Source organism: Bombina bombina, chromosome 4, assembly GCF_027579735.1.
Source record: "Bombina bombina isolate aBomBom1 chromosome 4, aBomBom1.pri, whole genome shotgun sequence".
NCBI classification, from domain to species: Eukaryota; Metazoa; Chordata; class Amphibia; order Anura; family Bombinatoridae; genus Bombina; species Bombina bombina.
The window spans coordinates 952,541,625-952,566,651 of NC_069502.1; the positions used below are offsets into that span (position 1 = coordinate 952,541,625).

The window sequence follows — 25,027 nt, forward strand, 5'->3', positions numbered from 1 at the left end:
CTTTTAATCCAAAAAGAGATAGAGGTAGAAGTTGCTTTTTGACCTCTCCTTTTACCTGAATAAACAACAAACAAGGAAGATGTTTGTCTAAAATCCTTTGTAGCATCTAAATAGAATTTTAGAGCGCGAACAACATCCAAATTGTGCAACAAACGTTCCTTCTTTGAAACTGGTTTCGGACACAGAGAAGGTACGATAATCTCCTGGTTAATGTTTTTGTTAGAAACAACTTTCGGAAGAAAACCAGGTTTAGTACGTAAAACCACCTTATCTGCATGGAACACCAGATAAGGAGGAGAACACTGCAGAGCAGATAATTCTGAGACTCTTCTAGCAGAAGAAATCGCAACTAAAAACAAAACTTTCCAAGATAATAACTTAATATCAACGGAATGTAAGGGTTCAAACGGAACCCCCTGAAGAATTGAAAGAACTAAATTGAGACTCCAAGGAGGAGTCAAAGGTTTGTAAACCGGCTTGATTCTAACCAGAGCCTGAACAAAGGCTTGAACATCTGGCACAGCTGCCAGCTTTTTGTGAAGTAAAACCGACAAGGCAGAAATCTGTCCCTTCAGGGAACTTGCAGATAATCCTTTTTCCAATCCTTCTTGAAGGAAGGATAGAATCCTAGGAATCTTAACCTTGTCCCAAGGGAATCCTTTAGATTCACACCAACAGATATATTTTTTCCAAATTTTGTGGTAAATCTTTCTAGTTACAGGCTTTCTGGCCTGAACAAGAGTATTGATAACAGAATCTGAGAATCCTCGCTTCGATAAAATCAAGCGTTCAATCTCCAAGCAGTCAGCTGGAGTGAAACCAGATTCGGATGTTCGAACGGACCCTGAACAAGAAGGTCTCGTCTCAAAGGTAGCTTCCAAGGTGGAGCCGATGACATATTCACCAGATCTGCATACCAAGTCCTGCGTGGCCACGCAGGAGCTATCAAGATCACCGACGCCCTCTCCTGATTGATCCTGGCTACCAGCCTGGGGATGAGAGGAAATGGCGGGAACACATAAGCTAGTTTGAAGGTCCAAGGTGCTACTAGTGCATCCACTAGAGCCGCCTTGGGATCCCTGGATCTGGCCCCGTAGCAAGGAACTTTGAAGTTCTGTCGAGAGGCCATCAGATCCATGTCTGGAATGCCCCACAGGTGAGTGACTTGGGCAAAGATTTCCGGATGGAGTTCCCACTCCCCCGGATGCAATGTCTGACGACTCAGAAAATCCGCTTCCCAATTTTCCACTCCTGGGATGTGGATAGCAGACAGGTGGCAGGAGTGAGACTCCGCCCATAGAATGATTTTGGTCACTTCTTCCATCGCTAGGGAACTCCTTGTTCCCCCCTGATGGTTGATGTACGCAACAGTTGTCATGTTGTCCGATTGAAACCGTATGAACTTGATCCTCGCTAGCCGAGGCCAGGCCTTGAGAGCATTGAATATCGCTCTCAGTTCCAGAATATTTATCGGTAGAAGAGATTCTTCCCGAGACCAAAGACCCTGAGCTTTCAGGGATCCCCAGACCGCGCCCCAGCCCATCAGACTGGCGTCGGTCGTGACAATGACCCACTCTGGTCTGCGGAACGTCATCCCTTGAGACAGATTGTCCAGGGACAACCACCAACGGAGTGAGTCTCTGGTCCTCTGATTTACTTGTATCTTCGGAGACAAGTCTGTATAGTCCCCATTCCACTGACTGAGCATGCACAGTTGTAATGGTCTTAGATGAATGCGCGCAAAAGGAACTATGTCCATCGCCGCTACCATCAACCCGATCACTTCCATGCACTGAGCTATGGAAGGAAGAGGAACGGAATGAAGTATCCGACAAGAGTCTAGAAGTTTTGTTTTTCTGGCCTCTGTTAGAAAGATCCTCATTTCTAAGGAGTCTATAATTGTTCCCAAGAAGGGAACCCTTGTTGACGGGGATAGAGAACTCTTTTCCACGTTCACTTTCCAGCCGTGAGATCTGAGAAAGGCCAGGACAATGTCCGTGTGAGCCTTTGCTTGAGGAAGGGACGACGCTTGAATCAGAATGTCGTCCAGGTAAGGTACTACTGCAATGCCCCTTGGTCTTAGCACCGCTAGAAGGGACCCTAGTACCTTTGTGAAAATCCTTGGAGCAGTGGCTAATCCGAAAGGAAGCGCCACGAACTGGTAATGTTTGTCCAGGAATGCAAACCTTAGGAACCGATGATGTTCCTTGTGGATAGGAATATGTAGATACGCATCCTTTAAATCCACCGTGGTCATGAATTGACCCTCCTGGTTGGAAGGAAGAATAGTTCGAATGGTTTCCATCTTGAAAGATGGAACCTTGAGAAACTTGTTTAAGATCTTGAGATCTAAGATTGGTCTGAACGTTCCCTCTTTTTTGGGAACTATGAACAGATTGGAGTAGAACCCCATCCCTTGTTCTCTTATTGGAACAGGATGAATCACTCCCATTTTTAACAGGTCTTCTACACAATGTAAGAACGCCTGTCTTTTTATGTGGTCTGAAGACAACTGAGACCTGTGGAACCTCCCCCTTGGGGGAAGTCCCTTGAATTCCAGGAGATAACCCTGGGAGACTATTTCTAGCGCCCAAGGATCCAGAACATCTCTTGCCCAAGCCTGAGCGAAGAGAGAGAGTCTGCCCCCCACCAGATCCGGTCCCGGATCGGGACGAAAATTAGGTCTATTTTTCGCCTTGAAAGGCCGATCCTGAGGAAGGGCGTGGCCCTTACCCCCAGTGATATCCGAGATAATCTCTTTCAAGTCAGGGCCAAACAGCGTTTTCCCCTTGAAAGGAATGTTTAGTAGCTTGTTCTTGGAAGACGCATCAGCCGACCAAGATTTCAACCAAAGCGCTCTGCGCGCCACAATAGCAAACCCAGAATTCTTAGCCGCTAACCTAGCCAATTGCAAAGTGGCGTCTAGGGTGAAAGAATTAGCCAATTTGAGAGCATTGATTCTGTCCATAATCTCCTCATAAGGAGGAGAATCACTATCGAGCGCCTTTATCAGCTCATCAAACCAGAAACATGCGGCTGTAGTGACAGGGACAATGCATGAAATTGGTTGTAGAAGGTAACCCTGCTGAACAAACATCTTTTTAAGCAAACCTTCTAATTTTTTATCCATAGGATCTTTGAAAGCACAACTATCCTCTATGGGTATAGTGGTGCGTTTGTTTAAAGTAGAAACCGCTCCCTCGACCTTGGGGACTGTCTGCCATAAGTCCTTTCTGGGGTCGACCATAGGAAACAATTTTTTAAATATGGGGGGAGGGACGAAAGGAATACCGGGCCTTTCCCATTCTTTATTAACAATGTCCGCCACCCGCTTGGGTATAGGAAAAGCTTCTGGGAGCTCCGGCACCTCTAGGAACTTGTCCATTTTACATAGTTTCTCTGGGATGACCAACTTTTCACAATCATCCAGAGTGGATAATACCTCCTTAAGCAGAATGCGGAGATGTTCCAACTTAAATTTAAATGCAATTACATCAGGTTCAGCCTGTTGAGAAATGTTCCCTGAATCAGTAATTTCTCCCTCAGACAAAACCTCCCTGGCCCCCTCAGATTGGGTTAGGGGCCCTTCAGAGATATTAATATCAGCGTCGTCATGCTCTTCAGTAACTAAAACAGAGCAGCCACGCTTACGCTGACAAGGGTTCATTTTGGCTAAAATGTTTTTGACAGAATTATCCATTACAGCCGTTAATTGTTGCATAGTAAGGAGTATTGGCGCGCTAGATGTACTAGGGGCCTCCTGAGTGGGCAAGACTCGTGTAGACGAAGGAGGGAATGATGCAGTACCATGCTTACTCCCCTCACTTGAGGAATCATCTTGGGCATCATTATCATTATCACATAAATCACATTTATTTAAATGAACAGGAATTCTGGCTTCCCCACATTCAGAACACAGTCTATCTGGTAGTTCAGACATGTTAAACAGGCATAAACTTGATAATAAAGTACAAAAAACGTTTTAAAATAAAACCGTTACTGTCACTTTAAATTTTAAACTGAACACACTTTATTACTGCAATTGCGAAAAAACATGAAGGAATTGTACAAAATTCACCAAATTTTCACCACAGTGTCTTAAAGCCTTAAAAGTATTGCACACCAAATTTGGAAGCTTTAACCCTTAAAATAACGGAACCGGAGCCGTTTTAACACTTTAACCCCTTTACAGTCCCTGGTATCTGCTTTGCTGAGACCCAACCAAACCCAAAGGGGAATACGATACCAAATGACGCCTTCAGAAAGCCTTTTCTAAGTATCAGAGCTCCTCTCACATGCGACTGCATGCCATGCCTCTCAAAAACAAGTGCGCCACACCGGCACGAAAATGAGGCTCTGCTTATGCTTTGGGAAAGCCCCAGAGAAATAAGGTGTCTAATACAGTGCCTGCCGATATTATAATATCAATATACCCAGATAAAATGATTCCTCAAGGCTAAATATGCTTTAAAATGAATCGATTTAGCCCAGAAAAGTCTACAATCTTAATAAGCCCTTATGAAGCCCTTATTTACCATTGTAATAAACATGGCTTACCGGATCCCATAGGGAAAAATGACAGCTTCCAGCATTACATCGTCTTGTTAGAATGTGTCATACCTCAAGCAGCAAGAGACTGCACACTGTTCCCCCAACTGAAGTTAATTGCTCTCAACAGTCCTGTGTGGAACAGCCATGGATTTTAGTTACGGTGCTAAAATCATTTTCCTCATACAAACAGAAATCTTCATCTCTTTTCTGTTTCTGAGTAAATAGTACATACCAGCACTATTTTAAAATAACAAACTCTTGATTGAATAATAAAAACTACAGTTAAACACTAAAAAACTCTAAGCCATCTCCGTGGAGATGTTGCCTGTACAACGGCAAAGAGAATGACTGGGGTAGGCGGAGCCTAGGAGGGATCATGTGACCAGCTTTGCTGGGCTCTTTGCCATTTCCTGTTGGGGAAGAGAATATCCCACAAGTAAGGATGACGCCGTGGACCGGACACACCTATGTTGGAGAAACAATGAATATCAGGAAGATTAGCAATCTTTCTGTGAAAAAGAACAGAAAGAGCAGAGATTTGTCCTTTCAAGGAACTTGCAGACAAACCTTTATCCAAACCATCCTGAAGAAACTGTAAAATTCTAGGAATTCTAAAAGAATGCCAGGAAAATTTATGAGAAGAACACCAAGAAATGTAAGTCTTCCAGACTCGATAATAAATCTTCCTAGACACAGATTTACGAGCCTGTAACATAGTATTAATCACTGAGTCAGAGAAACCTCTATGACTAAGAATCAAGCGTTTAATTTCCATACCTTCATATTTAATGATTTGAGATCCTGATGGAAAAAAGGGCCTTGAGATAGAAGGTCTGGTCTTAACGGAAGAGTCCAAGGTTGGCAACTGGCCATCCGAATGAGATCCGCATACCAAAACCTGTGAGGCCATGCTGGAGCCACCAGCAGTACAAACGAACGTTCCATTAGAATTTTGGAAATCACTTTTGGAAGAAGAACTAGAGGCGGAAAGATATAGGCAGGATGATAATTCCAAGGAAGCGACAACGCGTCCACTGCCTCCGCCTGAGGATCTCTGGATCTGGACAGATACCTGGGAAGTTTCTTGTTAAGATGAGAGGCCATCAGATCTATTTCTGGAAGTCCCCAGATTTGAACAATCTGAAGAAATACCTCTGGGTGAAGAGACCATTCACCCGGATGTAAGGTCTGACGACTGAGATAATCTGCTTCCCAATTGTCTACACCTGGGATGTGAACCGCAGAGATTAGACAGGAGCTGGATTCCGCCCATAGAAGTATCCGAGATACTTCTTTCATAGCATGAGGACTGTGAGTCCCACCTTGATGATTGACATATGCCACGGTTGTGACATTGTCTGTCTGAAAACAAATAAACTATTCTCTCTTCAGAAGAGGCCAGAACTGAAGAGCTCTGAAAATCGCACAGAGTTTCAAAATGTTGATTGGTAATCTCGCCTCCTGAGATTCCCAAACCCCCTGCGCTGTCAGAGACCCCCATACAGCACCCCAACCTGTCAGACTCGCATCTGTTGAGATCACAGTCCAGGTTGGACGAACAAAAGAAGCCCTTTGGACTAAACGATGGTGATCTATCCACCACGTCAGAGAGTGTTGTACATTGGGATTTAAGGATATTAATTGTGATATCTTTGTATAATCCCTACACCACTGGTTCAGCATACAAAGCTGAAGAGGTCGCATGTGAAAACGAGCAAAAGGGATCGCGTCAGATGCAGCAGTCATAAGACCTAGAATTTCCATGCACAAAGCTACCGAAGGGAATGATTGAGACTGAAGGTTTCGACAGGCTTAAACCAATTTCAGATATCTCTTTTCTGTTAGAGACAAGGTCATGGACACTGAATCTATTTGAAAACCCAAAAAGGTTACCTTTGTCTGAGGAATCAAGGAACTCTTTGGTAAATTGATCCTCCAACCATGTCTTTGAAGAAACGACACAAGTTGATTCGTATGAGATTCTGCAGAATGTGAAGACTGAGCAAGTACCAAGATATCGTCCAAATAAGGAAATACCGCAATACCCTGTTCTCTGATTACAGAGAGTAGGGCACCGAGAACCTTTGAAAAGATCCTTGGAGCTGTTGCTAGGCCAAACGGAAGAGCCACAAACTGGTAATGTTTGTCTAGAAAAGAGAATCTCAGAAACTGATAATGAGCTGGATGAATTGGAATATGAAGGTATGCATCCTGTAAATCTATTGTGGACATATAATGCCCTTGCTGAACAAAAGGCAGAATAGCCCTTATAGTCACCATTTTGAATGTTGGTATCCTTACATAACGATTCAATATTTTTAGATCCAGAACTGGTCTGAAGGAATTCTCCTTCTTTGGTACAATGAATAGATTTGAGTAAAACCCCAGACCCCGTTCCAGAACTGGAACTGGCACAATTACCCCAGCCAACTCTAGATCTGAAACACATTTCAGAAACGCCTGAGCCTTCACTGGGTTTATTGGAATGCGAGAGAGAAAAAAATCTTCTCGCAGGTGGCCTTACCTTGAAACCTATTCTGTACCCTTGTGAAACAATGTTCTGAATCCAAAGACTGTGAATCGAAATGATCCAAATATCTTTGAAAAATCGTAACCTGCCCCCTACCAGCTGTGCTGGAATGAGGGCCGCACCTTCATGTGGACTTGGGAGCTGGCTTTGACTTTCTAAAAGGCTTGGATTTATTCCAGACTGGAGAAGGCTTCCAAACGGAAACCGTTCCCTTGGGGGAAGGGTCAGGCTTTTGTTCCTTATTTTGACGAAAGGAACAAAAACGATTAGCAGCCCTGTATTTACCTTTAGATTTTTTGTCCTGAGGCAAAAAGGATCCTTTCCCTCCAGTAACAGTTGAAATAATAGAATCCAACTGAGAACCAAACAATGTATTACCTTGGAAAGAAAGAGAAAGCAAAGTTGACTTAGAAGTCATATCTGCATTCCAAGTTTTAAGCCATAAAGCTCTTCTAGCTAAAATAGCTAAAGACATATACCTGACATCAATTCTAATGATATCAAAGATGGCATCACAAATAAAGTTATTAGCATGTTGAAGAAGTTTAACAATGCTATGAGTATTATGGTCTGACACTTGTTGCGCTAAAGCCTCCAACCAGAAAGTGGAGGCAGCAGCAACATCAGCCAAAGAAATAGCAGGTCTAAGAAGATTACCTGAACATAAATAAGCTCTCCTTAGAAAGGATTCACGTTTCCTATCTAAAGGATCCTTAAATGAAGTACTATCTGCCGTAGGAATAGTAGTACGTTTAGCAAGAGTAGAGATAGCCCCATCAACCTTAGGGATTTTGTCCCAAAACTCTAATCTATCAGATGGCACAGGGTACAGTTTCTTAAACATTTGAGAATGAGTAAATGAAGTACCCAGATTATTCCATTCCCTAGAAATTACTTCAGAAATAGCATCAGGGACAGGAAAAACTTCTGGAATAACTATATGAGGTTTGAAAACCGAATTTAAACGCTTAGTAGATTTAGTATCAAGAGGACTAGACTCCTCCATCGCTAATGCGATTAACACTTCTTTAAGTAAAGAACGAATAAATTCCATCTTAAATAAATATGAAGATTTATCAGTGTCAATATCTGAGATAGAATCTTCTGAACCAGATAGATCCTCATCAGAAACAGACAAGTCAGAATGATGACGGTCACTTAAAAATTCATCTGAGATATGAGAAGTTTTAAAAGACCTTTTACGTTTACTGGAAGGAGGAATAACAGACAGAGCCTTCCTAATAGATTTAGAAACAAATTCTTTTACATTAACAGGAACATCCTGAGCATTAGATGTTGAAGGAACAACAACAGGTAATGGATTATTACTAATGGAAATACTATCTGCATTAGCAAGCTTATCATGACATTCATGACAAACTACAGCCGGAGGAACAGTTACCACAAGTTTACAACAAATGCACTTTGGTAGAACCAGCATCAGGCAGCGTCTTTCCAGAAGTAGATTCTGATCCAGGGTCCAGTTGAGACATCTTGCAATATGTAATAGAAAAAACAACATATAAAGCAAAATTATCAAATTCCTTAAATGACAGTTTCAGGAATGGGAAAAAATGCCAATGAACAAGCCTCTAGCAACCAGAAGCAATGAAAAATGAGACTGAAATAATGTGAAAAAAAGGTGGAGACAAGAATGACGCCCACATTTTTTGGCGCCAAAAATGACGCCCACATTATTGGCACTAAGTACAACGCCTATAATTTTTTGGCGCCAAGTATGACGCCACATCCGGTGACGCCGACAAAAATGACGCCCACATATATTTAGAACTTTAAAAATAAAGTGCCCAACCATAGCTTTAGAGTGTCAAATAAAATAAGACTGACTTACCCCAAGACACTCATCTACATATAGTAGATAGCCAAACCAGTACTGAAACGAGAATCAGTAGAGGTAATGGTATATTAGAGTATATCGTCGATCTGAAAAGGGAGGTAGGAGAAGAAATCTCTACGACCGATAACAGAGAACCTATGAAATAGATCCCGTAGAAGGAGACCATGGTATTCAAATAGGCAATACTCTCTTCACATCCCTCTGACATTCACTGCACTCTGAGAGGAAAACCGGGCTCCAGCCTGCTGCGAAGCGCATATCAACGAAGAATCTAGCACAAACTTACTTCACCACCTCCACGGGAGGCAAAGTTTGTAAAACTGAATTGTGGGTGTGGTGAGGGGTGTATTTATAGGCATTTTGAGGTTTGGGAAACTTTGCCCCTCCTGGTAGGAATGTATATCCCATACGTCACTAGCTCATGGACTCCTGCTCCCCTTTCTTTCATGTAATTGGCAAATCATCTCTTTCTGCAAGAGATGCATTTCAAACGCCAACACATAAAAAAAAAAACTTCTTACATATGGAAAGCTGTGAGAGACCACAATCTCTAAGATGTTTGGAGGTTCATACACCCAACCACCAAGGACTATACATTTTACTCACACCCCTTATCTACCTATAGCAGAATTGATTATTTATTAACGAACCAAGTAGGCCTTGCAACTATCACTAAGTCCTCTATATCACCTACGTCATGGTCTGACCACTGTGCAGTTAGCACTTGGATCAAATGGTCCGGCACTCCTACTGGACCATACATCTGGAGGCTAGATGACTCCCTCCTGAGCAACCCCTCCCATCTCGAAAAGATAGTTAAAGCTATAGGCGAATACTTCCAGTTAAACCTAAACTCAGTGTCTGACCCATTCATGTTATGGGAAGTGCATAAGTGTACAATTTGTGGTGAATTAATTTAATTAAAAGCACAAATGAAAAAGATACTTAGTCAAACATATAAGGACTTGACAACTAAATTGACCCAATTGGAATACAGTCACAAGCAAGACCCGTTAAATAATTCTATTTATGCTGAACTATAACTGGTACGTGGCCAACTTAAAGGGACACTGAACCCAAATTTTGTCTTTCATGATTCAGACAGAGCATGCAATTTTTAGCAACTTTCTTATTTACTCCTATTATCAATTATTCTTCATTCTCTTGCTATATTTATTTGAAAAAGAAGGCATCTAAGCTTTTTTCTTGTTTCAGAACTCTGGACAGACTTTTTATTGGTGGGTGGATGAATGTATCCACCAATCAGCAATGACAACCCAGGTTGTTCACCAAAAATGGGCCGGCATCTAAACTTACATTCTTGCATTTCAAATAAAGATACCAAAAGAAAAAAGAAAATTTAATAATAGGAATAAATTCAAAAGTTGCTTAAAATTTCATGCTCTATCTGAATCACGAAAGAAAAAAATTGGGTTCAGTGTCCCTTTAACGACTACCTATTAAAAATAGAATACCAGAAGTCATCAAAGATTCAGCAAAAGTGTCACTTTGAAGGGAATAAAGCAGGTAAATTACTTGCTAGAGCACTTAAGCGGAAAAAAATTAAATCATTCATAAATGAGCTCAAATCGCCCACAGGCCAATCAATAAAAACTACACCAGACATCCTGAACCAATTTACTAACTATTACTCGCAGTTATATAATATTCCTAACCTTGACGGCCCAGAGACTAATCAGGCTTCTCTTAGCTCCTATCTAGATAATAGTTTAACTCCACAACTGAAGTCAGAACAAACCGCAGAACTGGATAGGCCTCTCTCCATAGCAGAAATAACACAAGCTATTAAAGATTTGAACACAGGTAAAAGCCCTGGACCCGATGGTCTCACGGCCAGATACTACCAAGCCTTCTCAGCAACTTTACTTCCACACCTACATACAGTAGTTAATGCAACGTCACAAGATGACCCCTTCCCCCCATCAATGTTAAAGGTCCATGTGACAGTGCTGCCAAAACCGGGTAAATCGCCGGATACCCCCGCTCATTTCCGCCCAATTTCCTTATTAAATGTAGACGAAGATTATTTGCTAAAATCCTCGCACTCCCACAAGTACTACTACTCCCACAACTCATCTACGTAAATCAAGCAGGGTTTACACCTCATAGAGAAACCTGGGACAACACTATTAAAATTATTAATCTAATGGAATACACGGAAAGGCTTAGTCTCCCATCTGTATTTGTATCAATGGATGTGGAGAAAGTCTTTGATAGGCTCAATTGGAAATTCCTACATAAAACCCTAGAAAGATTCTGATTGGGAGACACTTTTATACAAAGAATATTTGCACTATATAAAAAAACGAGCGCAAAAATCAAACAATTCAATCTCCCCTCAATTAACAATATATAATGGTACCAGGCAGGGATGTCCTTATCTCCGCTTCTGTTTGTACTGGCGATGGAGATTCTGGCCTCGCGTATCAGACAAAATACTAACATAAGAGGGATTACTATAGGTCCTATAGAATATAAAATTGCTTTACACGCAGATTATGCCTCTCTCACATTGACTGACCCGGTAACCTCATTAGTAGAGTTAAAGAAAGAAATGGACCTCTATGGGACTTCTCAAATTTTAAGGTGAATGCAACTAAATCAGAATTCCTGGGGGTATCAATGTCAACAGCTAGTGTAGGCTTAATAGAGAAAATGCACATGTTCATCAATCGTAAAGATTCTATAAAATACCTAGGAATACGTCTATCTCCCGACTATAACCTCCTATATACCCACAACTACCCACCAACCCTACAAAACATCCAGCGAGAATTACACTCATGGCATGACAAAAGTCTCTCATGGATAGGTAGAATTAATGCGATAAAGATGTCTATCCTACCCAAGATTTTATACCTATACCAAACAATGCCAATCCCCTTGCCTGGTTCCTTCCTAATTAACCTACAAAATACATTACATTAATTTATATGGGAACAGGGACGTCCAAGAGTAGCTAAAACAACCATGTACCTCCCAAAAGACCAGGGAGGACTTGGAGTTCCAAATGTAAATTATTACAGATTGGCAACCTTTATGAGCTGAATAATAGACTGGTGTCAGAACTCGTCCCATAAAGAGTGGATATCCTTAGAACAAACTTTAGCAGATTCTATCCAGTTGGGCGGATAATGCTGGCTACCCCCAATACTGTACAAAGAATACTAGGCCCCCACACAGCATCCACCACAAAAGAAACTTACAACGCCTGGGGTAAGCATATCCTAAAATTTGCAAATATATCCACTTTTCCCTCACCCCTAACTCCGTTACTTTTAAATCGGAGCCTACCAGTTACTATACTACCCCCACCACCAATAGTTAACACACACACTAACGGATGTTATACCATGTTATCAGGTTACCAAGGACGGTAAATTAAAATCTAAGGAAGATCTACAGAATATAGGAAGCTCATTCTTTAGCCACTGGTATAAATACGCAGAGTTAACACATTTCTTGAATGACCAAGCACAAAAAAGAAATATGACTAGACCCCTCACGGAATGGGAATCAATATGCCGATCTGACTTCCATAGAAAAGGCACACTCTCACTATCATATAAACTCCTATTATCATATCACTCAAAGAATCTTCCCTCCTACACTAAAAAATGGGAGGAGGAACTTCAGGAGTAAGTGCATGAGGACGACTAGGGTATTATCTTCAGAAATATGTGAAAAACTAACTCGACTATCAAAATTACAGAAATGAACATGAAACTTTTATGCCGATGGTACTTGTCCCCCAATTGTTGGAGAAAATGTGGGGGAAAAGGGGATTACATCCACATTTGGTGAACATGTATAGAGATAAGCACATACTGGGCAAGTATCATGACAGAAATAGAAAAAAGTAATAGGGATCAAAATAGCACAAATTTCCCAAAATCACATGTAAATTTAGACAATACTTACTATTTACTTTAATTAACAATGTCAAACGCTTAATTCCAAGATACTGGAAATAATCAACCATAGCCAGTGTGTTGAAGTGGAGAAACTCTGTCACCTTTACATTGCACCTAGACAAATACCACTTTACACTTAACAAACAGTCTGAAGACTACCACTCTATTTCCTTTATATGGGAAGAATATCCCTACCAGAACCGATCTTTGTCTAATGATTAAATTGCCTATTTAGCATAAAGTAATTAATCTACTTGTAATTGTCATACGAGTTAATGTCTAATATTCTTATGAATGGAATTTTGCCTGTCAATTTACCAGTCTACTGTAACCATTGTCATAGTTATACACACTGTAATATCTTGCAATATTCAATAAAACATTTAAATTAAAAAAATAAAAAAGTAAACATACTATAAGATATAAATCTCAGGATTTTCAAGATGATTTTTCATATGGATTTTCACAGACTCCAAGAAGCAAAAAACTATACAGCCAAAATTGAAATAAAAGATGACAGATGACTGAGAATTGGCAAGACCCTAAATTTGTTTAATGCAGTTTTGTTTTTTGTTCAATCATATTTTAATAAATATTATCATCAATTCATGAATATATATATATATATATATATATATATAGTCAATAGTCTGTATGTAGTGACCGTCTGATCTTACCAATTTCTGCAAGCAGCACCTCAGCAATGTGTCTGTGCGCAGTGCCCTGGTAAACCAGACCAATCCCAATGACAGCAGCCACCTGCACATTGTGTGGCACATCCAGTTCAGTTGAAGTTGGAGGTAACAAAGCAGGTATGTGAATGCTGAGAAGACGGGTAATTGAGATGTCCATTGTACCAAGCTTGGCCGCTGAAACCCCAAGCAAAAGTCCGATGCTGGTCATTTCATGGCCCTGGTATGGTGAAAAAGGACATAAGAAAGAAAATCAAAAGTAATATGGATGACATACTGGTGGATACTTTTATAAGTACATGTTTAGGGACATCAATCTCAAAACTGAACTTAAAAAAAAATAATAATTGCATCCTGTAGAATTCTGGACCCTAATCACGCAACATTCTACATAGTAACTGTGTAATCAGTGCATGAACTCTAAACGGCCACAGCAGTTGTAAGAGTACTGTAGCACAATTTTCTTATCGATGTGAAGTGTACAATATAGTTTTGGGTAAATGATAGACAGAAATGTGTATGATTGAAAGCAAACCACTATGGATATGGGATACAATCATAATATATTATGATTTAGTTACATTGTTTCCCCATTGCAGTCTTTTAAATCTACTGAGCTTAAAAACATGTACGGAACATATTAAAATTAGTCGTAAAGTGGAAAATGGACCAACAAAATATTTGTATTCTGCTTGAAAGACCGTTAAGACCACTGGGAATTACATTATAATAATAAAAAAAAAAAGTCTCATGCCACTGTGTAGCTTATCAGGGGTGATAGAAACTTAAAAGAAGTCCCTCCCTCTAAGCAAACACCACCCTAGTGCCTAGATAGGGCAGGAAATTCATGTTACCATGGTTACTCATTACAAATTATAGAGGCATGTAAGACCCCCCTCCCCTTTTTTAACTAAACAAAAATAAAAAAGTGAATTCTTTCAATTAAGGGGTAGAAAACAGTAAGGCAGGTTATCCCTTTTTAATGGTGATCATCTTCATCCTAAGTGGAAAAGTGACCACTCACTTAAAAGGGGGCATCAATTCAAATCTTTAAAAAAAAAAAACACTTCTGTATTATTATTTTTTTATTTTAAAGTAACAGACATGTTATATTATAAAACTATAGGGTAGTAAGAACAAGTGAAGGGGAGCTATTTTTAGTGTTTAAAACGGTTTATATAATAACTTATTATTGTGCAATTGTGTATGTGAACAAAGTGTCAATCCTAATAATGTATAAGGAGTTACTTAATTATATAACGATATATATTCCTATACTCACTATTAACACTACATTAAGGATCACACGGACCGGCATATACCCTATTTTAAACAAAGACGGTATTTTGAAAAAAGCCGGTTCCTTTAAATTTAGCCGGTTAGTTTGTAAAAAGCCGGTTCTTTTGACTTTGAATCCAGTTTGCCGCCAAACGGTTCTTTAGAATCCAACTGCCGCTACACAGTATACCCTGACTTGTTCAGCAGGTTACGACCTCAAGTATCCAGCAATAACTTAAGATTGGACATTGCTGGTTCTCACATTCCTGCATCTTGCAACAGAGTCCATTTGCCATCACAGCCTAAGGAGATTTGTACCTTGCAACAGAGCTAAGTTGCCATCGGAACATAAGGAGTTTCTCCTCTACCTGTGAACCGGAGACCCCAAAACCAAAGTCCATACTGAGTGATAGTATTGGGACACCTAATCCACGAAAGCTTCCAGGACCCACTTTCTTCTATCTGAAACCAGAGACCTGAAAACAGACCGCAGTCCATACTGATTGATAGTATTGGGACACCGCAATCCACGAAAGCTTCCAGGACTCATAGCTATTACAAATAGCACCTCTCCATTACCAGATTGTTCTAAAGGCCAAACAAAAAACCTACACTATTGTTTTCAACGGATTCTACCACATAACAAGTAGTATTGAGAACCACTACTTCCTAAGGTACTTTACAAAAAAGGTGTAACATTATAGGCACTTTTAAGATCATTTCTTTGACAATCAGCCGATTTTACCAGTGACTCCCATATTTTTAACTTGATTTTTAATTTTTATTTTATTTTATCCACTGCAGTGCGATACATATATATTTATTTGTACAGGTATTTACTTAATAACATTTTTCATATCTGCTTATTTAGTAATTTTTATGTACAAATTTTAAAATAACACCGTATGAGCTCAAAACTGTATATGATTATATTGCAATTTGTTCACAATACATTTTTTACAATGTTATAAATTTCGATATCTTGTATAATACCCCAAATCTCTGTCTATTATTTATATAGATCCTTTGAGTATAGGAATATATATCATTATATAATTAAGTAACTCTTTATACATTATTAGGATTGACACTTTGTTCACATACACAATTGCACAATAATAAGTTATTATTTAAACCGTTTTAAACACTAAAAATAGCTCCCCTTCACTTGTTCTTACTACCCTTTACATCGATAACTGTTTGGAGGAACTTTTATCACATAGAAGGGTTATAGAGCTAATTTTTCTATTTTTAACACTATCAAACAAATCTTTTCACACTAACAATTAGTTTACTTTTACACTATTTAGTAATCTTTAGTAAAGGTGCACTCACTCCATCCTGTTTTTTAATATTATAAAACTATACATTCAGTAATTCCAAAACATAAATACACATACATAGTATATTTATAAATTTTATATAAGTGTGTGTGTGTGTGTGTGTGTGTATATATATGTATAAATATATATATATATATATATATATATTTTTTTTTTTTAAATCTATTTTCTTTCATGTAATTAGCAAGAGTCCATGAGCTAGTGACGTATGGGATATACATTCCTACCAGGAGGGGCAAAGTTTCCCAAACCTCAAAATGCCTATAAATACACCCCTCACCACACCCACAATTCAGTTTTACAAACTTTGCCTCCGATGGAGGTGGTGAAGTAAGTTTGTGCTAGATTCTACGTTGATATGCGCTCCGCAGCAAGTTGGAGCCCGGTTTTCCTCTCAGCGTGCAGTGAATGTCAGAGGGATGTGAGGAGAGTATTGCCTATTTTGAATGCAGTGATCTCCTTCTACGGGGTCTATTTCATAGGTTCTCTGTTATCGGTCGTAGAGATTCATCTCTTACCTCCCTTTTCAGATCGACGATATACTCTTATATATACCATTACCTCTGCTGATTCTCGTTTCAGTACTGGTTTGGCTTTCTACAAACATGTAGATGAGTGTCCTGGGGTAAGTAAATCTTATTTTCTGTGACACTCTAAAGCTATGGTTGGGCACTTTGTTTATAAAGTTCTAAATATATGTATTCAAACATTTATTTGCCTTGACTCAGAATGTTCAACTTTCCTTATTTTTCAGACAGTCAGTTTCATATTTGGGATAATGCATTTGAATTAATCATTTTTTCTTACCTTCAAAAATTTGACTCTTTTTTTCCTGTGGGCTGTTAGGCTCGCGGGGGCTGAAAATGCTTCATTTTATTGCGTCATTCTTGGCGCGGATTTTTTTGGCGCAAAAATTCTTTTCCGTTTCCGGCGTCATACGTGTCGCCGGAAGTTGCGTCATCTTTTTGACGTTATTTTGCGCCAAAAATGTCGGCGTTCCGGATGTGGCGTCATTTTTGGCGCCAAAAGGCATTTCGGCGCCAAATAATGTGGGCGTCTTGTTTGGCGCTAAAAAAAATATGGGCGTCGCTTTTGTCTCCACATTATTTAAGTCTCATTATTTATTGCTTCTGGTTGCTAGAAGCTTGTTCACTGGCATTTTTTTCCCATTCCTGAAACTGTCATTTAAGGATTTTGATCAATTTGCTTTATATGTTGTTTTTTCTATTACATATTGCAAGATGTTCCACGTTGCAACTGAGTCAGAAGTTACTTGAGGAAAATCACTGCCCAGGGCTGGAGCTACCAAGCTAAGTGTATCTGCTATAAATTTTTGGTACCTGTTTCTCCAGCTGTTGTTTGTATTGCATGTCATGACAAACTTATTAATGCAGATAAAATTTCCTTTAGTACTGTTATATTACCTGTTGCTGTTCCGTCAACATTTAATTTTCAGAGTGTTCCTGATAAACATAAGAGATTTTATTTTAAATCCATTTAGAAGGCTATGTCTGTTATTTCTCCTTCTAGTTTACATAAAAGTCTTTTAAAACTTCTCTTTTTTTCAGATGAATTTTTAAATGAACATCATCGTTCTGATACTGATAATGGTTCTTCTGGTTCAGAAGTTTCTGTCTCAGAGGTTGATGCTGTTAAATCTTTTTATTTGTTCAAGATGGAATTTATTCGTTCTTTATTTAAAGACGTATTAATTGCTTTAGATATAGAGGATTCTGGTCCTCTTGATACTAAATCTAAAACGTTTAAATAGGGTTTTTTTAAATCTCCTGTATTTATTCCAGAAGTGTTTAATCTCCCTGATGCTTTTTCTGAAGTAATTTCCAGGGAATGGAATAATTTGGGTAATTCTTTTACTCCTTCTAAACGTTTAAGCAATTATATTCTGTGCCATCTGACAGATTAGAGTTTTTTGGGACAAAATCCCTAAGGTTTGGGGCTGTCTCTATTCCTGCTAAAATGTACTACTATTCTTACGGCAGATAGAACTAAATTAAGGATCCTTTAGATAAGAAAATTGAATCCTTTCTAAGAAAAGTTTACTTATGTTTAGGTAATCTTCTTAGACCTGCTATATTTTTACCGGATGTTGCTGCAGCTTCATCTTTTTGGTTAGAAGTTTTAGCGCAACAAGTATCAGATCATAATTTTATAGCATTATTTTTATTCTATAACATGCTAATAATTTTATTGGTGATACCATCTTTTGATATCATTTGAGTTGATGTCAGGTATATGTCTCTAGCTATTTTAGCTAGAAAAGCTTTATGGATTTAACTTGGAATGCTGTTATGTCTTCTAAAGTTAACTTTGTTTTTCCCTTTCTTTCCAGGGTAATATTCATTTTTTCGTTCTTTTTCTCATAATAAAGAGCTAAAGCCTGATCCTTCATCCTCAGGAGCGGTTTCAGTTTGGAAACTATTTCTAGTTTGGAATATATCCAAGCCTTATAGAAACCTATAGTCAGCTCCTAAGTACCCATGAAGGTGCGGCCCTTTTTTCCAGTTCAGCTGGTATGGGGCAGATTACGTTTTATTCAAAGGAGTTTGGATCAATTCCGTTCTCAAACTCTGGTTTCAGAACATTGTTTCAGAAAGGTACAGAATTGGCTTCAGTTAAGGCCTCCTGCTAAGAGATTTTTTTCTTCCCGTGTCCCAGTTAACACAGCAAGGCTCAGCATTTCTGAAATGTGTTTCAGATCTAGAGTTGGCTGGAGTAATTATGCCAGTTCCAGTTCTGGAACAGGGGCTAGGGTTTTATTTTATCTCTTCATTGTACCAAAGAAGGTCAATTCCTTCAGACCAGTTCCGGATCCATCAATATTGAATCGTTATGTATACCAACATTCAAGATGGTTACTGTAGGACTATTTTGCCTTTTGTTTAGCAAGGGCAATTTATGTCTACAATAGTTTTGCAGGATGTGTATCTGCATATTCCGATTCATTCAGATCACTTTTAGTGTTTGAGATTCTCTTTTTAGACAAGCATTACCTATTTTGTGACTCTACTGTTTGGCCTAGCCTCAGTTCCAAGAATTTTTTTCAAAGATTCTCGGTGCCCTTCTTTCTGTATTCAGAGAACAGGGTTTTTTGTATTTCCTTATTTGGACGATTATCTTGGTATTTGCTCAGTCTTCTCATTCAAAGAATCTCATGCGATTCGACTTGTGTTGTTTCTTCAAGATCATGGTTGGAGGATCAATTTACCAAAAAGTTCATTGATTCCTCAGTCAAGGGTAATCTTTCTGGGTTTCCAGATAGATTCAGTGTCCATGACTCTGTCTTTAACAGACAAGAGACGTCTAAATTGTTTTCAGCTTGTCGAAACCTTCAGTCACAATCATTCCCTTCGGTAACCTTATGCATGGAAATTCTAGGTCTTATGACTGCTGCATTGGACGCAATCCCCTTTGCTTATTTTTCACATGCAACCTCTTCAGCTCTGTATGCTGAATCAATGGTGCAAGGATTACACAAAGATATTTCAATTTATATCTTTAAAACCGATTGTTCGTCACTCTCTAACGTGGTGGACAGATCACCATCGTTTAATCCAGGGGGCTTCTTTTGTGCTTCCGACCTGGACTGTAATTTCAACAGATACAAGTCTCACAGGTTGGGGAGCTGTGTGGGGATCTCTGTCGGCACAAGGAGTTTGGGAATCTCAGGAGGTGAGATTACCGATAAATATTTTGGAACTCCGTGCAATTTTCAGAGCTCTTCAGTTTTGGCCTCTTCTATAGAGAGAATCGTTCATTTGTTTTCAGACAGACAATGTCACAACTGTGGCATACATCATCAAGGAGCGACTCACAGTCCTCTGGCTATGAAAGAAGTATCTCGAATTTTTTTGGTTTGGGCGGATTCCAGCTCCTGTCTAATCTCTGCGGTTCATATCCCAGGTGTAGACAATTGGGAAGCGGTTTATCTAAGTCGCCAAACATTGCATCCGGGCGAATGGTTTCTTCACCCAGAGGTATTTCTTCAGGTTGTTCAAATGTGGGAACTTCCAGAAATAGATCTGATGGCGTCTCATCTAATCAAGAAACTTCCCAGATATCTGTCCAGATCCCGGGATCCTTAGGCGGGGGCAGTGGATGCATTATCACTTCCTTGGAAGTATCATCCTGTCTATATCTTTCCGCCTCTAGTTCTTCTTCCAAGAGTAATCTCCAAGATTCTGAAGGAATGCTCGTTTGTTCTGCTGGTAGCTCCGGCATGGCCTTACAGGTTTGGTATGCGGATCTTGTCCGGATGGCCTCTTGCCAGCCGTGGACTCTTCCGTTAAGACCAGACCTTCTGTCGCAAGGTCCTTTTTTCCATCAGGATCTCAAATCCTTAAATTTTAAAGGTATGGAGATTGAACGCTTGATTCTTGGTCAAAGAGGTTTCTCTGACTCTGTGATTAATACTATGTTACAGGCTCGTAAATCTGTATCTAGAGAGATATATTATAGAGTCTGGAAGACTTATATTTTTTGGTGTCTTTCTCATCTTTTTTCTTGGCATTCTTTTAGAATACTGAGAATTTTACAGTTTCTTCAGGATGGTTTAGATAAGGGTTTGTCTGCAAGTTCCTTGAAAGGACAAATCTCTGCTCTTTCTGTTTTTTTTCACAGAAAGATTGCTATTCTTCCTGATATTTATTGTTTTATACAAGCTTTGGTTCGTATAAAACCTTTCATTAAGTCAATTTCTCCTCCTTGGAGTTTGAATTTGGTTCTGGGAGCTCTTCAAGCTCCTCCCTTTGAACCTATGCATTCATTGGTCATTAAATTACTTTCTTGGAAAGTTTTGTTCCTTTTGGCCATCTCTTCTGCCAGAAGAGTTTCTGATTTATCTGCTCTTTCTTGTGAGTCTCCTTTTCTGATTTTTCATCAGGATGAGGTGGTGTTGCGAACTTCTTTTGAATTTTTACCTAAAGTTGTAATTTCCAACAACATTAGTAGAGAAATTGTGGTTCCTTCATTATGTCCTAATCCTAAGAATTCTATGGAGAAATCATTGCATTCTTTGGATGTTGTTAGAGCTTTGAAATATTATGTTGAAGCTACTAAGTCTTTCCGAAAGACTTCTAGTCTATTTGTTCTCTTTTCCGGTTCTAGAAAAGGCCAGAAAGCTTCTGCCATTTCTTTGGCATCTTGGTTGAAATCTTTAATTCATCTTGCCTATGTTGAGTCGGGTAAAACTCCGCCTCAGAGGATTACAGCTCATTCTACCAGGTCAGTTTCTACTTCCTGGGCATTTAGGAATGAAGCTTCGGTTGATCACATTTGCAAAGTTGCAACTTGGTCCTCTTTGCATACTTTTACTAAATTCTACCATTTTGATGTATTTTCTTCTTCTGAAGCAGTTTTTTGGTAGAAAAGTATTTCAGGCAGCAGTTTCAGTCTGAATCTTCTGCTTATGTTTTTTATTAAACTTTATTTTGGGTGTGGATTATTTTCAGCAGGAATTGGCTGTCTTTATTTTATCCCTCCCTCTCTAGTGACTCTTGTGTGGAAAGATCCACATCTTGGGTAGTCATTATCCCATACGTCACTAGCTCATGGACTCTTGCTAATTACATGAAAGAAAACAATTTATGTAAGAACTTACCTGATAAATTCATTTCTTTCATATTAGCAAGAGTCCATGAGGCCCACCCTTTTTTGTGGTGGTTATGATTTTTTTGTATAAAGCACAATTATTCCAATTCCTTATTTTATATGCTTTCGCACTTTTTTATCACCCCACTTCTTGGCTATTCGTTAAACTGAATTGTGGGTGTGGTGAGGGGTGTATTTATAGGCATTTTAAGGTTTGGGAAACTTTGCCCCTCCTGGTAGGAATGTATATCCCATACGTCACTAGCTCATGGACTCTTGCTAATATGAAAGAAATGAATTTATCAGGTAAGTTCTTACATAAATTATGTTTTTTTATCTGCACATGTATAGCTTACACTTAGGAAGAAGTCACATTTGTATTATCTGTTTGTTGTAAGTACCCTAACGTAAAAACCGTAAAGAAAAATCTGCTCTAATTTTGTGCATTTTGATGCTATGAGGGATTTTTTTTTTGGATTTTTGTATTAAAGTGGCCCAAGCTTTAACCGTTTAAATTCTAGGCAAACAAGTACATCTGACACCTGCTGGTGAATGACAACTGTAATTGAATAACATATATATATATATATACATATATATATATATATACATATATATATATATATATATATATATATACACACACACACACACACGGCTCAAAATTTCAAGCTCTAAGCAACTAGCCAGCCCAAAATGTTACTCGCCACTTTTGATCCCACCCACTACCCCACTAACAACCCTCTCTTTGCATATGTTTATCCAATGTGAAACACCATATTGCATAGTATTTTTTTTAATATTGTTTTTGTTTTATACCATAACAAATTAAATAATGCTACATACAGTAATTAACAAAAATAAGTGCATAGCAATTAGCAACATCAACTAGGGTTCTGGAGTAGACAACAGCTGGACAGAAAAGGAAGTTGTTGAACAGAGAGAGTGCAGAGAGTATTGACATTAAAGGGAACTACAACACCTGCATGAAATGTTTTAAACTAACTTTTTCTGATTATCCAAAATAAACTGACTTTAATTCTGTATGCAATCTTTATCTTACCACATTGTTGTATGTAAAAGCTTTACAATTGAAACTATGATCTGCTGCATTGGATTTGCTATGTATGCTCCCATCTTGTAACATACGTTCCACAACAGTGTGTCACGTGATGCACACGGCACCAGCTATTGCTAAATCAGAGTGAACGCTGCAGTGTCTCAGAAGAACGGCTTCAAGCAATGTTATGTTTTTAAATAGCACGAGCAGGGAAGGAAGTGTGAGGGGAGAGGAGAGGGAGGCACAGGGGGAAGAAAGAAAGCAAACGCATGCTGCCTAAAAAAATTGTAACAAGAGACATTTGCATTCCATCTACCTTACATATGATCTCCGGAGCCTTTCTTCCTCCTGTGCCTCCCTCTCCACCCCCCTCAAAATTCCTTCCCTGCTTGTGCTATTTAAAAAACATAAATTATGCTTAAATGATAATTTGCTTTTCTTCTGACGGGAAGAGTCCACAGCTGCATTCATTACTTTTGGGAAATACAGAACATGGCCACCAGGAGGAGGCAAAGACACCACAGCCAAAGGCTTAAATACCTCCCCCCACTTCCCTCATCCCCCAGTCATTCTGCCAAGGGAACAAGGAACAGTAGGAGAAATAGAGTGAAAAAAGGTGCCAGAAGAACAAAAAATTACAGCCGCCTCATAGATAAAAACATGTACGGGAGCTGTGGACTCTTCTCGTCAGAAGAAAAACAGAATTTATGTTTACCTGATAAATTACTTTCTCCAACGGTGTGTCCGGTCCACGGCGTCATCCTTACTTGTGGGATATTCTCTTCCCCAACAGGAAATGGCAAAGAGCCCAGCAAAGCTGGTCACATGATCCCTCCTAGGCTCTGCCTTCCCCAGTCATTCGACCGACGTAAAGGAGGAATATTTGCATAGGAGAAATCATATGATACCGTGGTGACTGTAGTTAGAGACAATAAATCATCAGACCTGATTAAAAAACCAGGGCGGGCCGTGGACCGGACACACCGTTGGAGAAAGTAATTTATCAGGTAAACATAAATTCTGTTTTCTCCAACATAGGTGTGTCCGGTCCACGGCGTCATCCTTACTTGTGGGAACCAATACCAAAGCTTTAGGACACGGATGATGGGAGGGAGCAAATCAGGTCACCTAGATGGAAGGCACCACGGCATGCAAAACCTTTCTCCCAAAAATAGCCTCAGAAGAAGCAAAAGTATCAAATTTGTAAAATTTGATAAAAGTGTGCAGTGAAGACCAAGTCGCTGCCTTTCATATCTGATCAACAGAAGCCTCGTTCTTGAAGGCCCATGTGGAAGCCACAGCCCTAGTGGAATGAGCTGTGATTCTTTCAGGAGGCTGCCGTCCGGCAGTCTCATAAGCCAATCTGATGATGCTTTTAAGCCAAAAAGAGAGAGAGGTAGAAGTTGCTTTTTGACCTCTCCTTTTACCAGAATACACAACAAACAAGGAAGATGTTTGTCTGAAATCCTTTGTAGCCTCTAAATAGAACTTTAGAGCACGAACTACATCCAAATTGTGCAACAAACGTTCCTTCTTTGAAACTGGATTCGGACACAAAGAAGGCACAACTATCTCCTGGTTAATATTTTTGTTAGAAACAACTTTCGGAAGAAAACCAGGTTTAGTACGCAAAACCACCTTATCTGCATGAAACACCAGATAAGGAGGAGAACACTGCAGAGCAGATAACTCTGAAACTCTTCTAGCAGAAGAAATTGCAACCAAAAACAAAACTTTCCAAGATAATAACTTGATATCTACGGAATGTAAGGGTTCAAACGGAACCCCTTGAAGAACTGAGAGAACTAAATTGAGACTCCAAGGAGGAGTCAAAGGTTTGTAGACAGGCTTGATTCTAACCAAAGCCTGAACAAAAGCCTGAACATCTGGCACAGCCGCCAGCTTCTTGTGAAGTAAAACAGATAAAGCAGAAATCTGTCCCTTCAAAGAACTTGCAGATAATCCTTTCTCCAAACCCTCTTGTAGAAAGGATAGAATCTTAGGAATTTTTACCCTGTTCCATGGGAATCCTTTTGATTCGCACCAACAGATATATTTTTTCCATATTTTATGGTAAATTTTTCAAGTTACAGGCTTTCTAGCCTGAATAAGAGTATCAATGACAGAATCTGAGAACCCACGCTTTGATAAAATCAAGCGTTCAATCTCCAAG

At 39.3% G+C, this 25,027-nt stretch overlaps 1 protein-coding gene across 1 annotated transcript in view; it reads right to left on the minus strand.

Annotated features, from left to right (window-relative positions):
* Window positions 1–25,027, minus strand: part of ANAPC1 (anaphase promoting complex subunit 1) — a 592,717-nt gene that overhangs the window by 370,828 nt on the left and 196,862 nt on the right. The window contains exon 29 of the mRNA XM_053712607.1: window positions 13,552–13,786. Within this exon, the coding sequence (XP_053568582.1) occupies window positions 13,552–13,786 (235 nt within the window). The remainder of the gene's footprint in view (window positions 1–13,551; window positions 13,787–25,027) is intronic.